The sequence below is a fragment of the Dermacentor variabilis genome, chromosome 5, assembly GCF_050947875.1.
Source record: "Dermacentor variabilis isolate Ectoservices chromosome 5, ASM5094787v1, whole genome shotgun sequence".
NCBI classification, from domain to species: domain Eukaryota; kingdom Metazoa; phylum Arthropoda; class Arachnida; order Ixodida; family Ixodidae; genus Dermacentor; species Dermacentor variabilis.
In genome coordinates, this window is record NC_134572.1 from 166,445,885 (window position 1) to 166,473,125 (window position 27,241).

The 27,241-nt window shown below is 45.4% G+C and overlaps 1 protein-coding gene across 1 annotated transcript in view; it reads left to right on the top strand.

Moving 5' to 3' along the window:
* Positions 1-27,241, top strand: part of LOC142583308 (sperm-specific sodium:proton exchanger-like) — a 75,132-nt gene that overhangs the window by 36,672 nt on the left and 11,219 nt on the right. Inside the window, exons 10-21 of the mRNA XM_075693726.1 lie at positions 7,157-7,238; positions 7,360-7,544; positions 9,063-9,143; positions 9,896-9,990; positions 10,161-10,221; positions 10,934-11,212; positions 14,104-14,307; positions 16,242-16,454; positions 21,102-21,239; positions 23,287-23,412; positions 23,533-23,628; positions 24,779-24,958. Coding sequence (XP_075549841.1) covers positions 7,157-7,238; positions 7,360-7,544; positions 9,063-9,143; positions 9,896-9,990; positions 10,161-10,221; positions 10,934-11,212; positions 14,104-14,307; positions 16,242-16,454; positions 21,102-21,239; positions 23,287-23,412; positions 23,533-23,628; positions 24,779-24,958 — 1,740 coding nt within the window. The remainder of the gene's footprint in view (positions 1-7,156; positions 7,239-7,359; positions 7,545-9,062; positions 9,144-9,895; positions 9,991-10,160; positions 10,222-10,933; positions 11,213-14,103; positions 14,308-16,241; positions 16,455-21,101; positions 21,240-23,286; positions 23,413-23,532; positions 23,629-24,778; positions 24,959-27,241) is intronic.

The following is a 27,241-nucleotide window of genomic DNA, read 5'->3' on the forward strand; positions in this document are numbered from 1 at the left end:
GATCACTCACCCGCTCGAGCGGAGAGAGCGGGGCGCTCTGCTTCCCCACCTAGTGATCCGAATAGGAGGTACTGAGAAATGAATTTGAATTACGCTTGCTTTTATAATGCAAGAAATGTTGAATAAAGATATATTACATGTTCTCAGTACATTATTTGTTAATAATATACTGAGTACTAATGTACGGGTCAGCGCCGCAGTCGCCGTCGTCGATGCAGAACTGCCGGCGTTCATGTTCGCGGCTGCCATCTTGCATTTCCCATACACGCCCGCGCGCGCTTACGCACGCTCGCGCGCTGCGTATACCCTCCGCTGGGGAGTGCGTTCCAGCGGGCGTAAACGCTGCTCCGTAAAACCGCTGGCCGCTCCAGCGTTGTACGCATGCGCAGTCGTGTCTCCGCTCGCCCGCTCCGCTCCGCTGGCCGTAAACCCGCTGGGCTAAAACTCTCTATTGTGAAACGCCGGATCGGCTGCGTGTCGCAATCAAGAACAAACTACGTGAAAAATTGATGAATGCGGTCATCTTGTTCCACGACAATGCCTGTCCCCACGTCGATGAGGTGGTTAATACAAAACTGGCAAAGTTCAAGTGGGAAACGCTGCAACATCCGCCATACACTTCAGACCTGTCGCCTTGTGACTTGCACGTATTGGGGCACCTGAAGAAACAGCTCAAGGGAACCAGATTCGTGCCGCACGATGACGTAGAAGACTCCGTTGGAGACTTTTTAAAGCAGCAACCCAAGGAATTTTATGAGACGGGAATCGCGCGACTCGTTACTCAATGGGACAAATGTTTAAATGCTCATGGAGACAACATTTAAATAACGTACCCCGTTTGTCATATTTTCCCATTAACTCTCTTTCATTTGACTCACCCTCATATATTATGCAGAACTCCTGCTCTTTATACGTGCTCTCTGTTGCGAATATAATTTCAATGAAACGTGACCTCGCGGTACTCACTATACACAACTGGTGGGTGACAGCTGCTCCTGCGTAATACATTGGAAGAAATGACAGCGTCATTGAGATTTTTCACTGGCCGTTGCATATATACAAGAATGTAAACAAGGATCTTGAAGGACAAAGTTACCTTAACAGATTTGTCCTCAACTTGTTCATTTAATTGCCTTTACATTTTTCATATGAGCGGCATGCACTGCTTTGCTGGTTTCGAACTGACCCGCCGTGGTTGCTCAGTGGCTATAGTGTTGGGCTGCTGAGCACGAGGTCGCGGGATCGAATCCCGGCCACGGCGGCCGCATTTCGATGGGGGCGAAATGCGAAAACACCCGTCTGCTTAGATTTAGGTGCACGTTAAAGAACCCCAGGTGGTAGAAATTTCCGGAGTCCTCCACTACGGCGTGCCTCATAATCAGAAAGTGGTTTTGGCACGTAAAACCCCAAATATTAAAAAAATTATTAATTAATTGGTTTCGAACTGAAGTAGTTCTAAAATTCGTGTGATATTTTCTTTACTTACTAAATAGACAAAAAACATGGAAGCATTGGCATCAGTTATGCTGGACACAATTTTTGGCACATACGAGTATAATATTTGATGAAATAATACATATTTTACTTGTATTGACAGTGCGTAGCGTTCAAGAATTCGTTTGTAGCATCTTTGGCAATGGCAATGCAGTTATTTATGTATTCGATCCCTAGGCAAATTGCTTAAGAGGAAGCTTTAGCTCAGGCCCAACTCCGACGCGGCCTATTCAGATACATGTAAAACGCAGAAACGCTTTTCTGAGATAACTCCTGAATCGCTTTTAATGAAATTTGTTGCATTTGAGAGAGTAAGTTAAATTCTAGTGTCTGTTGGAAGCGAAATTTCGATTTAGGGCCCGAAATTTCTTTAAAATATCTTGAAAAATTCGGAACTTCGAAAAAAATAGAAGCACGAAGTTTACAAATTAATAGCTCCGCATCAAGAACAGATATCCCGGTTCTGTAAACGGCATCCATTACACCATTTAAAGCGGACAATTTCGATATGTCTATTTGTATGTTATGTGAAGTGGCTATGTTATGTACAAACGTTCTGCATAAGCCGTATTTCCATAATACTTAATTTCTTGAGATACATGTGTAACATCAATATTGTCCGCTGTAGATGTACTATTATGTGCAATTCACATAATTGCGATTTCAATTTTCATTGCTGGTTTATAGAGTTGTAAACTTCACTGTTTCGTTTTCTGAAAATTTTTATTTTTGCCACTTTTCAATAAAATATTGACGACTTAAATCGAAAATTCGAAACAAACAATCACTAGAATTTAAGTTTTTCTTTTAAATGAAACAAACCTCATCAAATTTGGTGAAGTGGTTGCCGAGAAAAACGAATTCTCCTACGTGTATTTAGATAGGAGCATCAGACCTAATGTTTCGTATCCTCTTAGGAGGAGGCCGAGCTGCATTGAGAGCCCCCCACCCCTTCCCCTCCCCCCACCCCTAACGAAATTTCTGGCTACGCCACTGCTAACATGGAAACAAGGAAGGCCGAATTGGTAACATGAACAGGGTTGCTTACACTATATTTCCAGCCCCCCACGTTGCCGTGTTTTATCGGCTGTGACGAAATAGTTTGGCAGGCGTTAAACTCAAGGAGATTATAGAAAAAGTGCTGGCGTTGAGGGAGCGCCCGTCAAGTGAAGCGGCCGCGTGGGCATCCTGCTTGGGGGGGAGGGGGGGTGTAAAAAGCCCGTCAGTCGTCGTATCTTGCCTTGCGCGGTGCTGTGTGGATACCAAAATGTGCTAGCGCTCTCGGGTGTTTTTAGGAAAGTTGACGTACACGCACTTGACATGTTAGCGTTGTCCTTCTCATTTGAATAAGGTTGCAGGTTAGCATTGCCTCGCTTTAGAATAAAGGAAGATTTTCTATTTCAGGTAGAAGGGGGGGGGGGGGGAGGGGACGGTCGCCACGAAGGTTCCGAGATGCTCCATGCATTGAGCATGCCAAAGCACCGGCAACGCCTGATGATAATGAAGATAATAATGAATATTTATGTTTGTTGCCTGTACTGATATTTATCCTGCCACATTTTTCAGTTATTGCTTTCTTCCACTGCCAGCTTTCATGATCAATCATTTTCTACACTGCATTAAAGAGGGTGAAGAAACGCTAATTATTTTTCGTTGTATTTTTTTTACTTTGCGGCAGCTGCATATTGATGCCGACAAAAAATGAAAAAAAAAATACCCCAGTCCTCGGACATCTGCGAACAGAAGACCTCCAATATATGGCTCGCCTCATAGTGTTGCACTAGAGCTTGAAAATTCGCAAAGCAATTAGGGGCCGCTAGAAAGGTCGCCGAACATCGCTGCGACGCTCTTGGCAGGCCGCTTGCCCCCCGCAAGCCCATAAGCCGGTATGGGCGACTTCCAGTCCAGCAGCTTTTTCTTTAACCTCCTTGGTTACACTCCTTGGTCGACCGGTCGAGGCGTAGGCTCCTGCTTTCACCTTGTCCTCGTTTTGCTCCTCCTCTTGGTTACACTCTTGTAACACCGGATGGCGAGGGCCTGCTGCACATTTAGTGATGTATTGGGTTCAATCGGGGCTACACTTCTTGCAGGACCTAACGCGCCGCAATGGAAGTACACATGTAGCCCTAAGGCGGCCTCCTCACTAACGCGCAGCCGCACGCGCTTCTCCCAAAGGGGCGTACAAGCGCGGCCGCCTCGCGAGCCGCTGACAACCATCGCCGCTTCCATCGCTTGCCGTCGACAACCGGCGCCGCTCCGAGTGTGACGTCAATGCGCAGAGCGTATTACTGCGTAATGAATAAATAAACGATATCAAAATTGTCCGACGGCAGGATTCAAGCACAGCACCTCTGGCACAGGCGCCCGGTATTGAAACAATTACGCCACGGATGCATGCGTCGACAACGACACATCACGCCCTTATGAATTTATCGCGGACAAGACAGGGCCTTAAGACGCTTTGCGCATTTCGTGTTGGCCACCTCGGCGAGCTGAACCGTTACAATTAGTAGCGATTGTGCGTATTCGCCGAGTCTTCTGCAATTGGTAAAGTATAGAGCGTTTTTACATGGGCGCCACCATATTGCTACGCAGTGGCGTCATCTTCGGGCAGTCGGCATGCTGGCTTGGGCGAGCGCTCCGTTTTGCATGGCAGGTATACGGTCGGCAGTAGTTTCTGGCGTTTCTTTTCGCGCTCGTGTGGTCTGTTTAGCACGACGTGGCGTCTTCTACGTGGAAAAACGGTTCTGCGAGACGTACTCAAGTGTTTCAAGTCGGTATGGCTGGACTTTCTGCTTGCGTTGAGGCGGACGGAGCACGCAGAACGATGTGTGCGCGCATGCTTGAGCCTGCAATGAGCCTCGGAGCTCAATTGTGTATTTATTAAAGTTCTATTCACTAATGTGGCCCTATTGCAGTATTATCGTCTAGTTCTAAGCTGCGGTTTAGGAGCAATGAAACATTCGCGACGATCGTAACATCGTGGGTACCGTTCTGCTCTACGATAGGAGCTGTGCTGTTATACTTAAATTATGGGATTTTACTTGCCAAAACCAGCTGTTATACTTTGACAAACATTCAAACTGTTAGCTACAGATTACATTGCGCGACTACTTGGTTCGGTGGATGAGGTTTCCACCCATGAATAAAACAGTTTTGATTATTAATAACAGCATACCTTACAGCGTGAACTATACTTGACCAGCAAAGCAACCGTTTACGAACTGCGCGAGCATCCTAAGCAGTGGTAGGTGCTGGACTACAGATATCTTTGTTCTACATACCGCATGGTTCAATCATGCGGCATCAACGTTTACATATCTATAAACGTTGTGGGGCGTTACTATGCGAGGTCGTACTGCGGCATTATACCGTTTTTTTTAAGCGAAAGCTTTACTGGCCGCGAACTTGCGATTTCGCCGTGGCGGTGCTCTGAGGCGGCACATGATGCCACAACGCGCGCTTCGCCGCGGATGATTCTCTCTCTCTCTCGCTCCCTAGTCACTACTGAGCATGCGCCACTAGTAGCACCGAACCACAGGTGTTCCGCCGCTGCGCAGCGCCGCGCCTTTCCGCCACCGCCATTTGGTATGTCGTCACATCGCGTTCCTCGTCATTGCACTCGCCTCCGCTTGCTTCGCCAGCTGCGTCGCATGCCTGATAACATGTCGGACGATTGAAAAGGAGAGCTCGCATGCGCCGCAACCACAGTTAAGGCGGCAGTATGGACGGCGACAATTCTGATAAGCAGGAGGCCGCCCGGAATCGACATCGGAACGAGATGAAGAGGAAACAAATCGCCCAGGGAACAGACGAACAGCGCGCCGAACGATTGGCTAAACGCCGCAGCATAGCTAGACAACCAGACTATCCTGGACTTGCAATCAAGGCTAACCAAGGTTAGCCATGCTATGCTTTAGCTTTCGCCATGTATATCCTGGCATAGCCTAGCCAAGCCACTGCCAATTTTTCTTTGTTTCGAGAAAGAGGATGATCTCCGAATTATTTTTCGGTTATGTTCGTTCCGTTCTCTACGACGCACTCACACGTATTACGGAAATTTTGTCCTCGCAAATAGCCATCGCATTCTTTTTATGCGATATATCTCGGATATTACGGCTTTACACGGCAAGAAGACAATGCCGAAGCACATATCTTATATATCATAAGAAGCCAACAAACACTGCCACCGAGGACAATATAGGGGAAATTATTTGTGCTTGATAAATGAAATAAAGAAACGATACATTAATGGGAATGAAAGTGGATGAAAAAATAATGTTGTCCTTGGTGTCGGTGTTTGTTGGCTTCTTATGATATGACTAATAAAAATCAGGCCCCTCGGTCAATCCCCTTTCTTCTCGTTTATAGCTTATATATATATATCATACTGATTGAACCGCTGTGTAGAGCAGCGCCGTCGGCCTCATGCAGGAGGCTAGCGTAGATGTATAGTGATTTCAAGCCTGCTAGACTTCATATGCGTGAGAACAATGCCGGTGTGTCACGAATACTGAAGGCACCTGCCGCTTAGATGTTTCGTGGTTGTCATAGGTTAGCCGTACACGAGCATGCGCTATTTATGTTTTAGTGGCTACGCCAAGCGATCAGATAGTGAGCAGATTTACCCTTTCATGCTGCTAATAGAGATACGGCGGTTCTCTTCGTTGAATTAAAACCGATATACGCGAAATAGTTCACAACACAAACACACAGCGGCTGATAATGCACGCCAAATGTTTGCGCCCCCGAGAGATATTTCGGCGTACTGTAGTTACCGATGCAACGAAACGCTTCCCTGACGACCTTATATGAACGGACATTGCGTAAATTTCACAAAGTGAGATGTAAAACACCTCGAAATCGTTCCGCAGCACGCGACAGCAACACTTTCAAGTAGCGCCGCGCCGGATCGCACAAGCCAGAGAGGAGGAAAGGCTCGCCGCGCGCCCTTTCCTCCTCGCCCGATGAAAAGGTCGATAGATTGCTTTGAAATTTACGACAACGAATGCATAAAAAGCGTAGTAAACGAATCCACAAGCACACAGATCAGACACATCCATGTACTTCCCATCATTCCAACGGTAGCTGAACGATTGCAGTTCCCTCTAGTATATTGTAGGAAACTCTATGGTTTGTAGACCTCGGAACGTCATCAATGCGCTCGTTTTTATACTCATCACGTGGCGCCACCTCCTCCGCACCGTCACGTGCGCCGCCCAATGACGCACGCACTAGACAACGAGATGGCTGCGACGTGACGTGTGCAATCAGGCACCACTAGCGACACCTTTAGCAAACCAGAAGCGTGGAGCAGCCGTGGCTTCAGGGAAGCCTGCTCGTTTCGCACCCCCTCAGATTACCTGGCTCGATTCGTACCCAGACTGACATGTTCCAAATTTTCTCTTCAAAGCCACATTTACTTTGTTTACAGCAACTTCCCTGAGAAATGTGACGTCAATGCGCACGCAGACACCCAAGGCTTTCACCTTAAAATATTTAACTTAATTTTCTACCCAATATGTCAAACCTGTTGATGCTTCTCGCTGCTTTGGCGCTTAGCGAGCTGATGTTTTGTAATACCGCACTCTGGCTGTGAAGGTTTTCGAATCATTCGGCGGGAGCGACCTGAAAGCAATCCTGCTTTCACACTCCTTTGCAGTCGTTCATGTACGTCACCTCGGACATGGTCCTCACGCAGTTCATAAACGCCTCCCTCGTTCCGTTCCTGCTCAAGATGCTCGGTAAGCTAACGCAGTGCTTCTACCGGGACACGGAGTCTACTTCGATCTTGTCTTTATAGTGCAATGACTCGCTCTGCTTCGAGCGACCGTGCATGAGCATACTCTTCGGCTGCGTTGACAGGCATCCTCGACGTGTCCGAGGTGGAGTGGCACACGATGAAGGACGCCGTGGCGTACCTGCAGGAAGCGGTGGACGTGGCGGCACACGTGAGCCGCAACAACCCGTACTTCCTGGTGGCTGACAAGAAGTGGGTCATGCGCAACACACGCATTCGGAACCCACTCGAAGTCATGCCTCGATATAAGGCAAGGTTCCTACGGGCTCGCTAATACGCCTGGCACATGTGTCCTAACCGCGTGGGAACGCATTTGAAACAGTGTTTGCGACCGCCTTCAAGCGCAGCGTTGCCTTAGGGACAGTTGTCCCTGGACCTAAGGCCGAATCAAGATTATCGACAGGCAGCCTGGTCTTGCTGGGCAAGCTAGCTTCACGTGGTATGCGTTTAGAGCGCAGCTCCTAGTAGCCCGTTCCTGCAGTGAGCGCCAGCGTTGTCCTTCGTAACTGAGCGAACGAGCACAGCGAAAGATGAAAGCTAATGCGAAGCGCAGCGGGAGATGTAAAGAAAAGAGCGTGAGGTGGAAAACGGAGGCGCGAAGCGAACGAGGAGAAAACGGCGAATGGGTGAGGAGAAAATCAGAGTGCCGCGTGAGACTACGAGATGGCGCCATAGTATTTGTAATCTGCTTGTATGCGCCACGCGAATTGTGTAGTATTTTCTGGAAGCCACGCGGGCAGCAGCGACTTGAGCGACACTGGAAGCTTTAACGAGTCATGCATAAGAGTAGACGCGCATGACTCGCAGATCAGATTTTTGATGATCGCCGACTGTCTTCGGCGCTATCTTTGTACTTCAGTGTTACTCGTGTAGCAATGCTTCGTTCCGTTTGCAACGTTCTGCGCGAGACAGATTGTCCTTGCCAGCCAATATATTACGATATGAAAACACGCATAGAGCTGCTCTCAAATTTCGCATTAGTGAGTATCGTAATCGTCGGTGATTTTTCTTTTTCACATCAATTTTGTCCGTTCAATTTGAGCGCAACCGATGAGGAGAAGTGAAAGAAGGAAGAAAACGAAAACTAATTCATTTTCTTGGAGTGTATACTGTTTCTCAAGCCGTCAACTCTGGGCCTAGTTTTGTCTGACAGCAATAGGCTAGACAAAAGTAATAGTAATCACAAGTATACACCTGAGGAAGGGAAGCTATGAAACAAAGGTAACGCAGGATTCGTCGCTGCGAATAATTTGTTACTACAGCCTTTAGGAGCTGTTCTAAACAGCGCATTGCGAAAGTATTACTTGTGTAATATTCGAAAAGATCCTATGCGCTGAGAAATTCGCGCAAATGATGAGTAGTTCGTGTCATCATAGGCATCAACAGTTTATTAATAGAAATAACCTGAAACAAGGCCGCCACTATTGCTTCTCCTATAGAACAGAAATGATGTTATAGTACAATTAATTTCGCAAAATTTATTCGCCCGGCTTCGAATGACCATGTCTATTCACAATGTGCGACTGTCTTTGTAGCTAATTCATGTGCTGAAATATGCCCCGGTTTAATTAAATTACGAGGAAATTACGAGTCGGAGGCATGAGTAACCCTCTGTAAGCATAGTTTTATAAAGGCAAAAAATGCCACGAGAACTTGCGTGTCATTTGTTCTTTTTTTCTTTTTTTTAACCAAGCAATAACGACGTTCTTTTGCGATATCTATGTAATTTTACAAGCTGTTGCTTTCTTTTGCTCGTTTTTTTCTGCAGAGGACCGAGAAGATGCGCAGCTCCCGCAGAAGACACCAAGCCGAGATCCTCGCGGTAGAGAACGTCCTCCGCATAGAATCGGTGAGCAGTTTTGTGCCACAGCCTTGACTGCACGAGCATGGGCGTCATGCGTCTGTACTGCACGTGCCAAGGGCACACACACTGTGCCCAGTTCGTGCCCACGGCAGTGCTACGCGCAGCCCGAGTGCTCGTCGCACCATCGGCCGCTCGTGTCAGAGCGCTCTAGACCACCAAGTGCAACACAGTGAGCTTGCACAGATTGAAAGAGAGCGGACGCCTTGCGTTCGGCTGGCCCTGCTCTTCTTCAAAGACATGTGAAATCGATCTCGCTTGACGAAGAGCCGACGCTTGAGTGTTTATGTGCATGAGGTTTTCGGAAAAAGTGCCGTCGAGGCAGCATCTTCAAACATGTTAGCCCTGTTTTCTTTATGTACACGTCCACTTTACAAGTGCATTTTGCAGTTTCGCGTTAAGGCTCCAAGAAATACTACTATTCATCACTGTCTGCAGCGTTAGCACTGCGTATTAACAATATATCTTGACGCCTCATTCAGAAGCTGAGAACGGCAGTTCGCTATCCCTTGTCTCTGTTTTCGAGCCGTTCAGATGCACAATGAAGATAAGTAGGCATCTCCTACTCGTCGTCGTCTTGTCACATCTGGGCAGCTTGAAGAATGTCAACCTCAAAGCTTTCTAGTGTTCCTTTCACGAGTGCGACTAAATGTCGCCGCGGCAATGTAACCCAAATTATGCTCGTGCATTCCTTGGGAAGAGCTACATGGTCATCCAACGGTGCATTTTCCCATACATAGGTGAGCTACAGTCGGCAGCACAGGCAAGGAGTGGTGCAAAAGCAGACCATGATGGCCCTGCTTGCGGCGCTGCAGTATCCCTACGACAAGAAAATGTGAGTCGTGCACAAAGCTAGCCATGTTTCGCTCGACATTGCTCTGAGGCACACATTTTCTGTCTTTGAAAATTTTCTGGCTTGAAATTGTCCGTGTATACGCCGAAGCTACTCCAAATTTAGAAACCATTGATTTTTAGTAATCATAAAAAAATCTTTGTCTTCGTCAGGTACCTGGACATCGACATCATCAGCTCGCTTGTCGATATTCCGCAATGGATTCTCTGGGTGGTAGGTGCCTGCATTAAATATTTCTTGAGTTCGAATTGAATATTTGCGTTCTAAGATGCAACTATGATGCGGGAAAACACTAGTAGAGCAATACAAATAATCCATTGTACACTTTAACACTCTTTTTCTTAATACAACGAAAGATTCTCTCGTGAAAAGCTTCCCGTAGTGTCACTGATGGCTTTCAGGAACATAACCAGGAGATGTGGATCATGACCTTTCGTCAATTTCTTATGAGGCGCTGTATTTTAAAAATATCGCCCTTCAATTTAAATACAGAGCCGCATAACAAATTGACGAAAGGTCATGATCCACATCTTCTGGTTATATTCTTGCAAGCCATCAGTTACACAACGGGAAGCTTTTCACGAGAGAATTTCCGGACCAAGAAATGAGCTGACACTGCATGTTGATTCGCAGACGGTTGCTGTTGAGAATGCGGAGATGCCTTAACGACGCAGGCCGACAAGAGTCTAGGAGCAGATATGTCCGCAGGAAAGAGGAGCTCGTGAACACGGAAATATGTTTTAAAACACTCCAGTGGACGAAGCTTGCACTGGCGATGAAATCGCAACCAACGCTTTTTTTTTACTCTAATAACTTATAAATAATTCGCGCATCTGTCCACGTCCCAAATGAGAGTTGCATTCCACGGCTTTCATACAGGGTCACTGAACGCAGAGGTTGCACTGTGCTATAACGTGTTTTGCAGAAGGACCGGCTGGGCGAACCGCTCCACGAGGAGACCGAGCTGGACGACGACTCGGTGTCCCTGTCGGAGAAGCTGATGAAGCCGCTCAACGAACGCCTCATGGACCTGTTCGAGCACGACTGCTACGAGGTGATCATCACCAACACCACGCTGGCCTTCGTGCTGCTCCTCGTGGGACTGCTGCGTGCCGCCGTCTACAGCAACGAGCGATTCTTCACGATCGCCATGCTCGTGGAGTTCATCTACCAGGTGGCCTTCGTCGTCGAGGTCGCCACCATGGTCAGAGCCCCTGAACGCCCTAGCCTTACTCTATTGACAATTTGAAAAAAAAAAGAGCACCAATCTCTTGCTGTGTTGTTGAAGAGGAAACCTGAACTTACAAACAAACAAGCGTGCTGCCGATTCAAGAGTGTGTTGGTAATTGTGCAAATAGCAATTTCGTCCTTCAATTTAAATACAGCGCCTCATCAGCACTTACGAATCTGTCCTAATCAGAACTTATGTGATTAGTCGCAAATATAAGCCCGTAAGTGTAAATACGCACCTTATCACGGCATTAACCGCTATAGAGCAGGCATTGGACATATGGTTGTAACTTCCAGCGCTGGCTGGTATTAGTACGCTTCTGCAAAACTGGGCCCGTATTCACGAAAGGTCTGACCCTAAAATATCTCGGTAGCAAAAAATTATGCGGATCCCACGCACTGTGCGAATCGATGTGGGCCAACTTTCTATGCTGTTTTATTTGATTGACGATAATTAGCGGCAACGTTGACGCCTAAAGCTTCATTTCTTCAACGTTTAGGCTAACACGAGAGTGGTGAGTTCGTGTTAAACGTTACCTTGCGTGCTCAACTGCTGTTTTTCTGCTTATAGTACACAGAAGACAAAAGGGAAGGTATTTGCTTGAGACGTTGTGGTTCGCCACACTACATAATTTCTGGGAGGGTTGAGCATATTCATTGCCTGAAATGGCACATCGCATCGTGGCAGAAGTATTAAACTTTCTTTTATTTATGGGGCTGTGCGTGCCAAAACTGCAATCGGATTATGAGGCACGCCGTAGTGGCAGACTCCGGATTAATTTTGACGCCATGGTGGTCTTTAACGCGTCCCTGCATTTAATTGCATGAGTGTTTTTTTTGTTACTTCACCCGCCTCGAAGTGCGGCTGCCGCTGTCTGGATCGAACCCATGGTCTCGAAAAATCCCACTTAACCCCCCCCCCCCCCCACATTCCCTATAACTCCTGCATTCAATAACATCATATGACATATAAAAAACGGGTTCTTGTATGGGATCCTATATATTTCATATCGGATTATTGGATATGGGAGTTATGGGGCCTATGGATTTTTTAGTAGGGATGCCATAGCCGAAAAGCTACTGCGGCGTGCACAGAGGTACTGATTTCACTTGTGACCGCTTCTGTATAGTTTCGCCTAGAACTTACCGTGTGCTTTAACGTGGTTCTACTTTTGGACACCCTACGTAAGTTGTCCGCTTAAAAAATTTGCATTGTGTTTATTTTTCAAAAATAGCACAAACGTACCATACCGTATATTGAATTTAAATTTATCCCGTTTGCGCATAACTGCTGTCCGGCATAGTAGTAGTTTCCTTACCTTCTCACGTCACCGTTTCCCTTCCCCCCACAGCTCCCTTCTATGGGAACTGCGAGCGAAGAGTGGCAAGGTTGTCGTTAGAGAGCTTTTGATTAGGCGACGCAAGCGGCTTGCGTACGCAAGAACTAGGGGCCATGGTACTATGCAAGCGCAGGCTCCTACGTCCGAGTCTGTGTATGCGCAGTACCGTCTCCCCTAGTTTTTACGCAAGCCGCTAGCGTCCCCCAAAGCTCTCTATTCGCTCGTTTTGCGACTGCGCGAGACCCTCAAGACTAGTCTACAAGGTGTTGGACTGCTTCCGTTCTACCCATTATCTACCTCCTCTCCCGGCTCCTCTCTACTATTCTAGCTAGCTTCTCAGAGGACTTGCATGTTAGTAGAAAGGAAAGCGCTGCAATTTCTGCAATGCTTTTGCGGTGGGTCGCGGGTGATTACAGTTGTCAAGAGGTTAATGTGGCTACGTCCACGGAGCTCCAGAGGGCATTGTGCACATTCGACGCGATGCAAAGCTCCAAACAAGTTTATCGCGTCACCTTTTCTCTCTGCCACGCTCCTCTCATGTATACACACGCTCTTAACCACCGCCCGACGTGGTGGGCCAGCCAGCAACAGTAACAGTAGCAGCAGTGGGAAAGTCGAAGGAAGAAGCAACTGCGCTTTGAAAATCCTGCTATTCCTGACGCTGTCCATCTTATTAACACATGTAACTAGTTAACGGAAAAGAGCACTTCCGAGAGAAACGTTTTCTTACTTCGTCTCCTGGTTTGATTAGCAGACTTCCCCAATTTGTCTTAGGTTGAGCATAGATTCATCACTGGAAGATTGAATATTTCTGATTGTAGCATTCGAGCTGTAAAGTTCACGCTGCATATTTGTGTTCGAGAGCCATCATTGAGTCCAGCATCATTTGCTCTACATCAGTATTCCAATATCGCATACAAACAAGCCAGCATAGCAGCCTTTGCATTTCGCCATGGTATAGACGAACAAGAAGAAACCAAGTACCCTATTCAAAAGAAGTTTTTTACAATATTAACAAAGGCGGCCAGTTAATAAAAAATTCAATTTGCGAACACAAAGATTTCTGATTTTGGCCTTTGGTAGGGATGGCGTGAACATAGCACAAATTGACGAAAAAGAAAACTGGAAAGTTAAAAAAGACACATTCGCAATGACAACTACAGAGCTAATGTTTCTTCAGCAGTACGACGCCAAATTCCTACACACTTAACATTCCATTTTTTTTTGTGTGTGTGTGTGAACACTTATTTAAGTTCATCGTGCTTTGAAAATAAAACACCATAAGACAGTTGTAGTGCTTATCATTTCTTACCTGCATTGTGACCTTGGGAGCGCCGTTTCTTTTTGTATCCTGCCACATGTGACTTTACGTAGACCATGTATTTATGCGGTGAAAAGCGTAATCACTGCTTTGATCGAACGATCATGGACGAATGTCACGAAATTTACCGAGAGAGTGAATGTAATTGTCCATCAACAACAGTTCTGGAGGTGAAAGCTTTTCTGCACACATGGGCATTCGCAGCTGTCAGCGTACGGCCAGAAGATCGTTAACCTCGACAACTACAACAAGCTGGACCTAATTCTACTGGCGTCGTGCATGGCGGTGTTCTTTGTCCACGTGGTCGTGCATTTTGTGAGTGCGGGCCCAAAATACGAACAGATGCTCAGCATCCTCTTCATCGTCGTCATCTCCGCCCGCTTCACGCACGCCATCAAATACGTCGAGGTACGTGTACACGGACTGAACATGGCCCCAGAGACGGCCGTCACAACAGCAGCACATCAACATATTCGGATACATTGCTGAGTGCCACGTTAGTAAAGAACCGCACGCGGTTGGAACTGTTTGACTATTGACGTATGCAGTTCACTTTCCAAATTATGCCTTAGCCTTCCTTCGTGGCGGCGGCAAACTTTTTTTGTGTTGAAATCGCGCGTTGAAACCCTTAAATCTATTGAACCTACAAATACATGGCACTTCATAAACCGCTAGCTATGATCAATAAAACTATTGTTTCGGTTGATTGTTTCGTTGCACTCAAGTTTGCTACGTACATCGAGGTTTATTGTAAATGCAAGACACGAAGGCACTACATGTGTGTAGCATTTTGTGCGTGTGTGTGGGTGTGTGAATGCAGTGATTCTCGTTCAGATAGATCGCATTACCTACGCTAAGCGCAACAAAACGTAAATATTTCCATATCCTTGTCTGCGCCTCTTGGTAGTTTCACATCAAGGAGCAGTCGAAAAGCCACACCAAAGCAAAACTGTTTATACACAATGAGCCTCAGATAACGGATCTGGCAAATGAAACATCAAAACATATTTTACAAGGTATTGATAGCCTTTTTCTGCGTAGCCTACAGAAATAGCCTCCCAAATTGCTACGTGCAGGGCATTCGGTCCTGAAGGTAGCGCTAACACCTCTTTTTACCTATGCCCTTCTGGCCATGGCGAGAGCGAGGGCTCCGGCAGCAGGTCGTATTCTTTTCGTGGACTTAATACTTCGCTGTGCATCTCAGCCTGAAACCAGCTTCACTGGTCCTTTAAACACGACGAAGTTGCACCTGCGCTGAAAATTTCGGCATTTGCGACTTTTCAAGCATGTCTATGACCAGAGAGCATAGGTTTGCCGAAGAGACACGCCCGGAAAACGCCATAAATGTTCTGCTAAGAATTCAGTATGCGAGAGTGCCGACGAGTACGAGGCCACTTGATTGGAAGCTCGGGAGGTGGTAAATTTAAGTAAACGTAGGCGTGGACGCTTTGCTGAGGAGTGCCAGAGCTTCCTCCTGTCAAAGGGGAATTTCCCTTCAGTATTTTGCGGTGAAATCTGTGGATGTTCAATACTGCACGTCCCACATCCCTGCTTTAAGCAGGAAACAGGAAGAATAATTGGTTGCTAAAAAGGTTCTTCACAAATGTATGCCAATCTAAAAGTTCATATATATGTGTACTGTCGCGCTCAGTATGTGCTACAACGCACAACCACTGTGCCACGCGTTTCGTGTTGTTGCTCACATGAGCGCGACAACATGTCCTGTATACGTGAATTGAATGTATTCGGCCAACAGACCCACGTTGGGAATGGGCTCCACCGTGCTCCTTCATTTCGTTCTTTAGTCGAACATAGCGTAATGAGGAGAGCGAAGCTGCAGAGACGCGTGTTCCTGCCCTTAGGAAGTTCTACGCGTCGGTTTGCTAGCTCACGGTCTCGATTAAGCACGTTCATTGCTGGTTGTTTCTGGCGATGCTTTTCATGCAGGTTTCGTTCAGCATCACGACGTCAGCTATCACTACCGCAGCCGTAAAAACTCCAAGTTGAGCTCCAACGAGGAGCCGCGCAGCCGTGACCTGCGAAAAAAAAATGATTTACTGGAATAAGAACAACGCATTTACGTTGTCTGTTTGGACGAGGTATACGGAAAGTAACTTTTACAATCATTGATGATTCAGTTGCGAAGCAAATGCGGGGCTCCGGCAAACGTAGCGTCGCAATGAAATTTTGTATGTGCCGCGACATCGCACCCTGGCTTTCCTCTTCAAGAACCTTTGCGGAACTTCCCCTGAGAGCTTTGCCTGTTTTTCGTACGGCATGAACCCTGAAATATTTCTGTTTCGTGTTGTGTAAAGCTAAACGCGCCTACGATTGTATCGCAGCTGCTTCTGGTCCAGTGTGCGGAGCTGATCCACAGGGCCCTGGACGCCGTCATCTACTCGGCGTACGAAGCGGGTCACGCCATCGTCATCGGCGAAGAGGAGGTCCAGAGGAACGTCTGGAAGTTCGTCGAGTCGGCCGACATTGCCATGGAGATCCGCGGCCGCGCCACGCTCAACCGACTGCTCGTCCTCCAGAAGCTCGCGGAGATGCAGGTGGGCTGCTACTCTGTTATAACAGGACCAGCGCAACCACTAAAGGCTACAAACTTCATCAAACTGATGGCGAACGATAACGCTCCCACCGTCTAAAAACATATGTAACGTAACGACATAAGTAGTTGTAATATTTTGATAGGCAAACTAGACGTGGTACTTTCTCTTTTGTTGAACCTGTTGCTACGGGAAAATGTGTCAAAACGAAACTTTATTAGAAATACGATTTAAAAACAGCTTATCTCGACGGAACAATACAGAGTGAAATACATTTCCTGAATATATTTGAGTTGCCACTAATTTCGAAAATGAACTTTAAATTATTTTCTGCATTAGGCAGAAAGCATATTGTGCAGTGTGTCAGCCATTCTTATGTTGTTTTTAATACGTTAGCATTCTTAGGGAACTTCGCGGACGGTCCGAAGCCTGCCTGCCTATGTATGTATGTATGTATGTATGTATGTATGTATGTATGTATGTATGTATGTATGTATGTATGTATGTATGTATGTATGTATGTATGTATGTATGTATGTATGTACGTACGTACGTACGTACGTACGTACGTACGTACGTATGTATGTACGTACGTATGTACGTACGTATGTACGTACGTATGTATGTATGTATGTATGTATGTATGTATGTATGTATGTATGTATGTATGTATGTATGTATGTATGTATGTATGTATGTATGTATGTATGTAGGTTAACATGCGTGTATCTAACCGTTTTCCCGCCAACCTCGGTCACTGTGTAGTTCATGTTCGAGTGTCTAGAGGATCAGGCTGCTGTGCTGAGGGAACAGGTTTCGAAACCATCCGTCGGACCAACTTGAGTCACTAAGCATGCCGCAGTGTGTGCGTACTGGTACGTGTTAGTCTTCCAAGGAACCTATTTCCTGCCGACATTGGTCACAGTAGATGCAAGACTTGTGTACCGCTCTTTGATGAGACTGTCCCCAATTTGGGTCACTGCGTATGTGACACTGGGTCGATGCAAGTAGGCAAGCAATTCTCAGTGTTCACACGCATGGGTGCGTCCCGCTTCTCTTTTTTGAGGCCACGCGCGGACATCTGGTACCCCACTAGATGGCTCAGCGTGTTAAGAGGAGGCCGTAGCTCGGGCTCAACTGCGACGCCGCGGCCTATTCAAATGCATGTAAAACGCAAAAACGCTTTTCTGAGATAACCCTTGACTGATTTTAATGAAATATGTTGCGTTTGAGAGGGAAAGACAAATTATAGTGACTGTTGGCAGCGGAATTTCGATTTATAAGTAGGCCTGAGTTTTGTTAAAAGGATTTCCAAAAATTCGATTGTTCGAAGAAAGTAGAAGCGCGAAGTTTACAAATTAATCGGTCTTCATCAGAGCAGATATCCCGGTACTCTAAACGGCACCCATTAGATCGTTCACAGCGGACAAATTCAATATGTCAATTTATATCGTACGCGGTTGCGTTTTGTACAAAGGCTGTGCGAAAGCTATTTTCAATATTACTAAATTTATTGAGATTCCCGTGTAACATATCAGTTTTTGTCCGCTTTAGATGTAGTATTATATGCAATTCACAGAATTGTGATATCATTTTTCGTTGCTGAGTTAGAATTGTAAACTTAAATACTTTCGTTTTCTGAAAATTTGCAGTTTTTACCAATTTTTAATAACAAATTGGCGACATAAGTCAATAAATCGAAAGCAACAGTCACTAGATTTTAAGTTTTTCTTTTAAATTCAATAAACCTCGTCAAATTCGGTGCAGTGGTTGACGCGAAAAACGAATTCTCCTTTTAAAAGTATTTAGATAGGAGCATCCGAGTTAAATATTCCTCTTAAGAGGAAACTTTAGCTCTGGCCCAACTCCGACGCGGCCTATACAAATACATGTAAAAAGCAAAAAAAGTTCTTTCTGAAATAACCCCAGGAGCGATTTTAATGAAATTTGCTGCATTTGAGAGAGACAGTTAAATTCTAGTGACTGTTTGAAGGGGAATTTCGATTTAGGGCCTGAGTTTCTTTTAAAGATTTTTAAAAATTCGAAAGTTTGAAAAAAATAGAAGCACGAAGTTTACAAATTCATAGCTCTCCATCAAGAACAGACATCCCGGTTCTGTGAACGGCATCCATTAGATAATTGAAAGCGAACAAATTCGATATGTCATTTTACATCTTACGTGAATTTGTTACGTTGTGTACAAGGGTTCTGCAAAAGCTGTATTTCCCTGTTACTAAATTTTTTAAGATTCATGTATAACATACCAATTTTGTCCGCTTTAGATGCACTATTAAATGCAATTCGCGAAATTGTATAATCATGTTCTATTGCTGAGTAATGGAGTTGTAAACTTGATAGTTTCTTTTTTTTTAAGTTTCCATTTTTTCCAATTTTCAATAAAAGATTAACGACCTAACTCGGAAATTCGAAACACCAACAGTCACTAACTGTTAAGCTTTTCTTTTAAATGCAATAAACCTCGTCAAATTTGGGGCAGTGGTTGCCGAGAAAAACGAATTCTCCTTTTACATGTATTTAGATAGGAGCACCGGAGCTAAAGCTTCCTCTTAAGGAAGAAGCAAGAGAGAGGATCACCGTTGCCGCATGACGCGTTACTCGGTGTTCGCACGCACTGGCGCGACATGTATTTCGCAGGCCACGCGCAGGCTTCACGGAGGCGCCGCTAGGTGGCACCGAATGTTCTCAGAGAAGCGCGAAAAAGAAGTCGTGCTACATTACAGTACACGCCCCTTACTAACTCGTTTCCTTTTTAATAATCATTCTGTGGAAAGACTTTTCATCAAGATATGTAGCATAATGTAGCACATCCGTCTTGCAGAAATATCTTTTGTGTCAATTTTTTACAGTACGTCTACATAGAATATATATTCCTGCAATTATTCTTGTTCTTGCGGTTGATCTAAAATTTAATATTGCGTTGTGTGATTTTGGCAAGGAAGTGTCCTTCTGCTTATTGTCTTGCTTGTGTTACATGTATATTCGTTACGTGCATGTCAATTCACTCACGCATGTGCCTGCTAGGCCACAGTATTGGGAAATAAATAAAGATATTACAGACGTAGGGGCCATACCTGAGCAACGCAAGAGCACCCCGAGGACGTCCTGACGATGCGCGTTTGCGAATTAAGCGAGATCCCCAGGACGTCAACGAATCCTCCCAAGTTTCGCGTTATTAATAATATATTGAGTGGCTGCCTGTGAATGTTATGCCGTTAGGAGAAATGTAGAAAGCGTTCAGCTTTGCGACGATAATACTTTTCATGTGCAAAGCGAATGTACAGCCCTACCAATCACACTGCATGGAACGCACATCGCAACTGTCTAACATGTGTCTTCATGTGTCTCATTTATTTTCTCACTGCTTCCATAATGAACATGACTGACATCTGACCTGTCTGTCTTCTGATCAGTCATCATATCACAGCTCAATGCAGTATGTATCAAATACCTAAATTATTAGTGCGGCGAAAGTATGCAGAGTGTCCCAACTATCATACACAATGGTTTAAGATTTGCACATGCCAAGAAGCTGGACAGAAAGAATGTACGGTTGTTTGCCATCGCTTGGAGATACTCAAATAATTTTTTCCATTCGTCCTAATTACACAAATAGTATTCATTATTGAATTAACTTATCAAACATTATACTTAGATTAAAAGTGTCAAGGAGAAAATTGTTAAGCAACATGAAAGACTCCTGATGCAGCTTTTTTTCCTGTTCAATACATGATACAGAAATGTTTTTCCAAGCGTGAAAGAAACCGCGAATACACGCAAAGTGCTTCGAGCGGACAGCCACGCGTAAATTTTGCGTCTATTCGCGGGCTTCCTTCACGTTCATGAAAAACACTTTTATGGAGCACGTACTCAGCAACAGAAAGCTGCATCGGGAGTATTTTTCATGTCGCTCCACAATTTTCTGACTTACACTTTTTATCTAATGTTAATATTGACTAAGTTGATTAATTATTTAAGACAAATTATGTAATCGGGTGGAATGCAAAAACAATCTGTATCTCGAAGCGACGGCAAACATTACCTTGTTTCTGTCCAACTACGCGGCATTTGCATATTTTTAAAACTTGGTTCATGATAGCCGGGACACCCTCTATAGCTTATTTGCCGTGGGCTCTCAGTGTTAAAATCCAGCTGTAAATCAGTACTGCAGACACGTGCTGCGATGTCAATGCTTCTGTAGAGCGGTGAAAACATTTTCTGTACATGAAATTTATACTTTGCAACTTGAGTTCTTTGACATAGTTTCTGCATTCTAAAAGAAGGCGTTTTTTTTAAAAAAAACACTGCCGCATTTATGTTAACAAATGTAACCCACAAACAGTGACAAGGGACAGAAAGCCTGGGGCCAACATCTCGAATAAGGTCTTCGTTAAGGCTACTCATACAACTTCGAGCACCACACGTCGGCTACGGCTGGAGGTTTCCTTTATTAATCTGTTTCAGGATGTCGGAGTTTCACGAAACGATTCTCGTCAAAGATAAATGGAAAACACCGCTTACCAGGGAATCGGAATCAGTTAGTTAGTTAAAACTTTCCCGAGCTCTAGTTATTGTGTTCCTCTGTGGCTTGGGTGGATTCTTGAGGGGGAGTCCTTTGCTGGCTTTCTGCAGTCTCGCTTCCCAGGAATAATGGTTTCCTTCCGAAGTCGCCAGGCCAGCACCACGATACTTAACGACCTGAGCAAGCAAATCGACGGGATGCAGCGGGACGGCGTTCTAGACTCTGAAGACTACGCGAGCCTGCGCTTGGTAAGACGACTACACGGGGTCGTGTGTGGTTAAGTCTATTCACGCGTTACGCAACTTTTTACCGGCTTGGCTCGTGAACAGTTACATTCAACTCGTATACGTTCTGCGAAGAGCAGCAGCAGGTGGTTAAATTTCTGCGTATTACTCAAGTATACTTAAGTAATAGATTCCTCCGTATTACTCTACTATTACTCCTCTAGCACAAAACCCACCTGTAGAGCCGTCCTTGGTTTACATGGTTTCAAACAAGTTTCCGTACATTTATACAAAATTTAAGCACTTTGAGTCGCCGTGGAGGCTCAGCCTGCTTTTGAATGTTTCGAATAGTGGCGACAAGAAAAAAAATCCGACGATACCTAAGCACTTCTTGTGTGTTGTGAATGCGAGAGCATTTATGTCAAATTTAGCGCCGCTGCGAGGTCCTTCGGGTTATGAACATCTCGCGGCAAAGTGAGCGCGTTGAGACGCCTGGCCAACACCTGTTTTACCCAGCGGGTGAGAGACACGACTTCGGTTCAAAACTAACTACAACCCACGTCTTTCCTTTCGCATTTATTCTGTATTTTTATGCATTAATTTTTTATAGCGATTACCGAGGCAAAGTTAGAACGCAGGCGAAAGCTTGCGCGGGCAAGGAACGCGCGGATAAGACAGGCTCCCGAGAGAGAGGGTGACGTGGCGTCGCGGCGATGCACTCGCCCTTCGCGCAACGCCTGCGTCGACAGCGCGGCGGCAGCTGTTCCCATTCGCCCGCTCGGCTCCGCCACGATGCGCACGCGATCTGACGTAGCAGCCAATGGAAATTTAGGTGCAGTTTCTCTGCTCTAGACGACACACGACAGCTTTTTCGTTCAATGAGCTATTTGATACTTTGCATCAAAATAAAATCAACGCTTTGAATGAAAAGGTGAGCTAAGGAAAAATACTTGGACAGACCACTTCGCTACGGTGAGTATAACAAAGCAATGGTATGTAAAGCGGGACCCTACTAAGGCTCTGGCGAGAAATTTTACGTGTTGTTTTTTCACTCACTGCTGCTAGTGTTCTTCCTGGTATGAGACGACTGTCTACCTAATTGGAAGCAGTGGTTCTATTTCTAGCAAATATTTCTGCGTTGACCCACCGTGATAGCTTAATGGTAATGGCGTTGCGCTGTCAGAGTCCGGAGTTCTATTCCGGCAGAGCCAGCCACGTGCTGATTGGGGCGGACTACAGAAATGCTCGTATGCTTAGGTTTAGTCGCACAATAAAAATCCCGGGCGTTTGAAACAATCCGTAGACTCAGACTACGGTGCACCTTATAAGCGTGTTGTGGTTTTTACGCGTCATACCTCTGAACTGTCACATTTCTTTATTTCAGTTCTTTTGCGCGTTATACCCTCACCTCTATATTCACACGCGTGTATACGCTTGCAGTGTTATCACTTGGCGCAAGAGGTGCCTGCCTAGGTCAGAATTTTCCCGAATATTGACGGTGGTTCAAGAGTGCGAGAATCTTGTTCAATGATATTTCTAGTGCTTTACAAATAGTGGTATACTCTTACATTCTAGAACATACTTCAGCAACGATGATTGTGTTGAACTGTATGATTAGTTATGCATAAATGTCCGTCACACTTGATCCCTAGATATCATTTGGAATGACTGAAAACTGTGCTTGGTTCTATCGTTGGGCTATGAGTGTCGCTTGTTTTTCTCGGCACAAGTTCGTCCAATTAAGTCAGACTTTTTGACATCTTTGATAATCTGGTTTTTCGCCGTCACTACAACGTGTCAATATTTATCGAACTCGTCAAAAATATTTTCTGCAAAGTGTTGGCCACTCTCCCAGCAAAAAATACACAATGTTTAAGGGCTGCAAGAGTTGATAGTCCAGAATACAAGTTCCAGTGATTATGTAGAGTGAACCTGCTTATAATTTCGAGGTATAGGCAAAAAGGATTTTGTTCATTGAAGCAATATCTCTAGTATGACATCAGACGTTGATCGATGTTGACAGGACCAGAACTCGTCGCGCATCTTCAACCGCTTTTCTTTTCACTCGCAGTCTGTCCACAATCGACACATGTACATCCTCTCCGAGGCATGTAGCTTGCCCACCAGCTACAAACCGATAGCGATGCTCAGGGTCATTCCGTGGATCAACTCCGACAGCATACGCCAATTTTTAGCTGTGAGTAAATGCAGCTAAGCCATGCCGTTGTTTTTATGTTGACTCTGCATGAAGAGCTCAGTATGTTACTTCGCTTTATAATTATACTGAACGTAGCTGTTCATAACATTTGTATTTTAGATCAAAATCAAACCGATGTCCTACGCCCCAGCCGAAGTCATCGTGGAGAGGGAGGAAGAGAATGACATTATACTGACCTATTCTGGTATATTGAAGGTATGCACGAATCGCATGGTTTCCAAGAAACACTTTAGAGAACTATATTTTCAGGTTTACTAGTAAATTGCCTTTCCACAAAAGAAAAAAAGCCACCCTTAACGTTAGTAGAGGCTTGGTAAGCCCGATAACGAAAAAGAAAAACATGGTGGCGACCTGCCTCGAAGTCCCAGCACCAGCCTACCTTGACGTCATAAACTTTGCCGGAGTCTGCTCAGGCCTAGGTAATTATTCGTCACTGAAGATCGCATCCATTGCATTCTAAAAGAGTCAGCGACTGAATTTCACTCGTCGAAAACAACTGCGTCGAGTTGTAACCGCTGAAATGTGAACAAGGCACTAAATATAATAAAATAATTGTCACACTAATAAACCGGCACAATGCTACCGGCGCTAATGTCCAAACTGGAAGTTTGAATTTTATTTTACTTTTGGCTAATAAATGAATTGCAGGAAATATAACGATAAACATGTTTTCAATGTTTCGCTGGTCTACACTAATCCAGGCTTTCTCTTTAGTGTCGCTTTTATGCATTGAACATTTTAATTGTTACGTAAAAAAAGTGGAATAATATCGAACATATTACAAATGAAGCAAAACTATCTATCAAGTAATTTGGAAGCCTAAGATAATTCATGCGAATTAGTTGCAGTGAAGCAAAAGTCAAGTTAAGCTCTTACGTCGACAACCATTGAATGATACGGTCGCCGACACGCGGTGCGATTAATAGCAATGCTAAGTGTACATGATACGAATGAGAAAGTTCTTTTGCAAAAGCGAATTTCTAAGATATGGCTGGGCGCACCCCCACTGTGCGAACACCTCATTTCTGCCACACCTCAGGGTTATAATAGCACGTGCTTCGGCACAAAACCCGACACGTTTCCTTCCATGCTACATGGAACAACTTTTATTCTGGTATCAACTGCCCTAGAAGTTCACTTAGCATACGCTTCGTTTCTCGCTAGCACAGCTATTGCTACGTTTGTAACGTGGAGCGATACAAAGCCGTACAACTCAATAGCCTGTGTTGTCCAAGCGAGTAATGCAACAGAGCTGAGCATTTATTGTTACGTCAGGTATGATATCTTTCGCATCCTATGAGAATTGCCACAAAGAGCTTTTCTTTTTAATCGGTGACCTGTGCAGATCGAGGGTGAGTACGACGAGCGTGGTGACGGGGCCCTGCCCAACTCGGCATCGACGCTTTTCTTCTTCAACGAGGGCTACTTCGTCGACTACGTGCCCGCACCCGCCTGCATCGGTGACCTCGGCCTCGTAACTGAGGAGCCGTCCATGACACGAGTCATCGCCGAGACGCAGGTCAACGTAAGCGCTTGCTTCTGCTTCACTAGTTTCCATTTGAGGTTTTCTGTTTTGATTGCGTACTTAGTAGTGGCTTGCTTTAAAGAAGGGAACACGTGGCGACCAATATATTGGGTAAGGCGCGCAATTCTAAGCACGAGGTCGTGCCGTCAGCGTCGGCTACTTCCAATGGAAACCAAAGTCATCTTTATTTTCGCATTTTGGTGGCGCTGATTACACCGCTTCTTTCCAACCCGTCCAGTATGAGTATCATCGGTGATTCGGGCTGCAGTGTGGTTGTGGCTGCTCAAGCGTCGGCGTTGAACAAGACACGCGTGGTGTACAGGGTGGTCCTTTATGAAAATTAACACGCGAGCGCGTGGCCCGTGCTATCCGGAGGCGGCTTAGAGCGCCAGCAACAGGCAGCAAGGGGAAACACATCCGCTCGTGGCGTCATCTATTGGCGGCCAGAATAACCAGGCGGCCACGCCTGGTTATTCCTGCTAGAACTAGCTGGACCCCACTTCTCCTGGCATCACAGTTGCGCAAGAAGCGGGGCCTGCAGTGCAATGTCTGCTGCTGGCACAACGCATTTGGTGCGGAAGCGCACTGGAAACGTGAAATCACAAACATACGCCCGGTATTTATTAGGCACTCCTGGCGTACCTATATTAATGCCTAAGCATTCTAGGGCTACTTCCCTCGTGTCTTTGTCCGTCCGTCCGTCTGTCTGTCTGTAACGCGTTACACGATTCACTGCATGCATACGTTTACATGAGGTCATATGGAGATGTATATGGGAATGCCTTATGACTGCGTATGACTAATGATATTTATGATTATGACTATATATAATGAGTGCTGAGGTATAAGGGTTTGGTTAATAAGACTAAAAAGATTAGTTACGATAAGATTAGTTAGGCGTAACGGGGATTAATTCAATGTAGTTAGGAGTACTGAGGCTAATATATTTGTTAAGTTATGAGACTGATCGACAGTTAATAATGGTTAAATCAACGCAGCCTAATTAGGAATAATTAAGGGTGCATTGAGATTAGTTAGACCTAATTCAGTAATCTCAATTATTAATTGGATGCAGACGTCCCCGTCATAACGTTAACTATGCCAAATTAAGTGATTAAGCAAATGACATCATTATAAGAATAACTTAGCCTGAAAATTAACTAAATAATTAGGTTCATTTACCTAAAGCTTCACCCGAGTGCACTTTTTGAGCTTTATGTACGCTATGGGGGAAGTGGGCAGCCAGAGCTCCGTACTGCGAAATAGTATGCAGAAACTGTACTGGAGTTGTCAAAGTGTGCATAAGCCTACACCCAAATTTCAAGTTGGCCCACCCCCAAAGGTTAAGTTGGCCCCTCCCAAGATTCAAGTTGGCCCACCCCATAATTTCAATTTGGGCCACCCCCTAATTTGAAGTTGACCCGCTTCCGAATTTTAAGCTGGCCCACCCCCAAATTTTAGGTTCGGCCCACCCCGAAATTTAACTTGACCCACTCGCAAATTTCAAGTTGGACCACCCACAAATTTAAGTTGGTCCACCCCAAGTATAGGCTTCCCCGCGGATTTTCTGTGGACCCTATGTATCTCTATGGTTGTTCTCTCTAATCAATGCTTTAATTGTTCCTCATCGCTTATGAAGATGCCATTCCTCTACATATACGATGTTATAGTTATCATTATGATACATATATGATACATTATAATGATTACATGTCGTAAATTTGCACATTACGCATTTTTGTGCAGGTACAATTATACCTTACGCTTTTCGCGTGGCGGACAGATCTTGCTGCGGTACTCGCCAAAAAATGCTTACGCATTAAAATACGTTGAGAGTGCTTATTAACTGGCGGCATACGTTGGGTCCTTAAACGCTTCCAGTGTGCTTGCGTACCAAGCGCGGTTTGCTAGCAGCAGACGCTGCATTGCAGGCCTCACCTGTTGCGCATACACCTGAAGTGGGAGGCAGTCCACCAGCCGCTTGCCTAACAGCCGTGTCTACTTGCTCCGGCCACCAGTAGATGGCGCTACAAGCGGACGTGCTTCCCCTTGCTACCTGTTGCTGGTGCTCTAAGCAGCCTCCGCAGGGCACAGGCCACGCGCTCGCATGTTCCCCTTTATAAAGGACCACCATGTACATGTTGACAGCCCTCTGCCTGACCGTGCCGGCACACATTAACTCTATTTATTGTAATTCTTATTTATTGCACTTCCATAGGCTACAGGTATACTGCGGTTATTCAGTAGGTCATTATGTAAACGATATCCATAAGTAACGTTTTT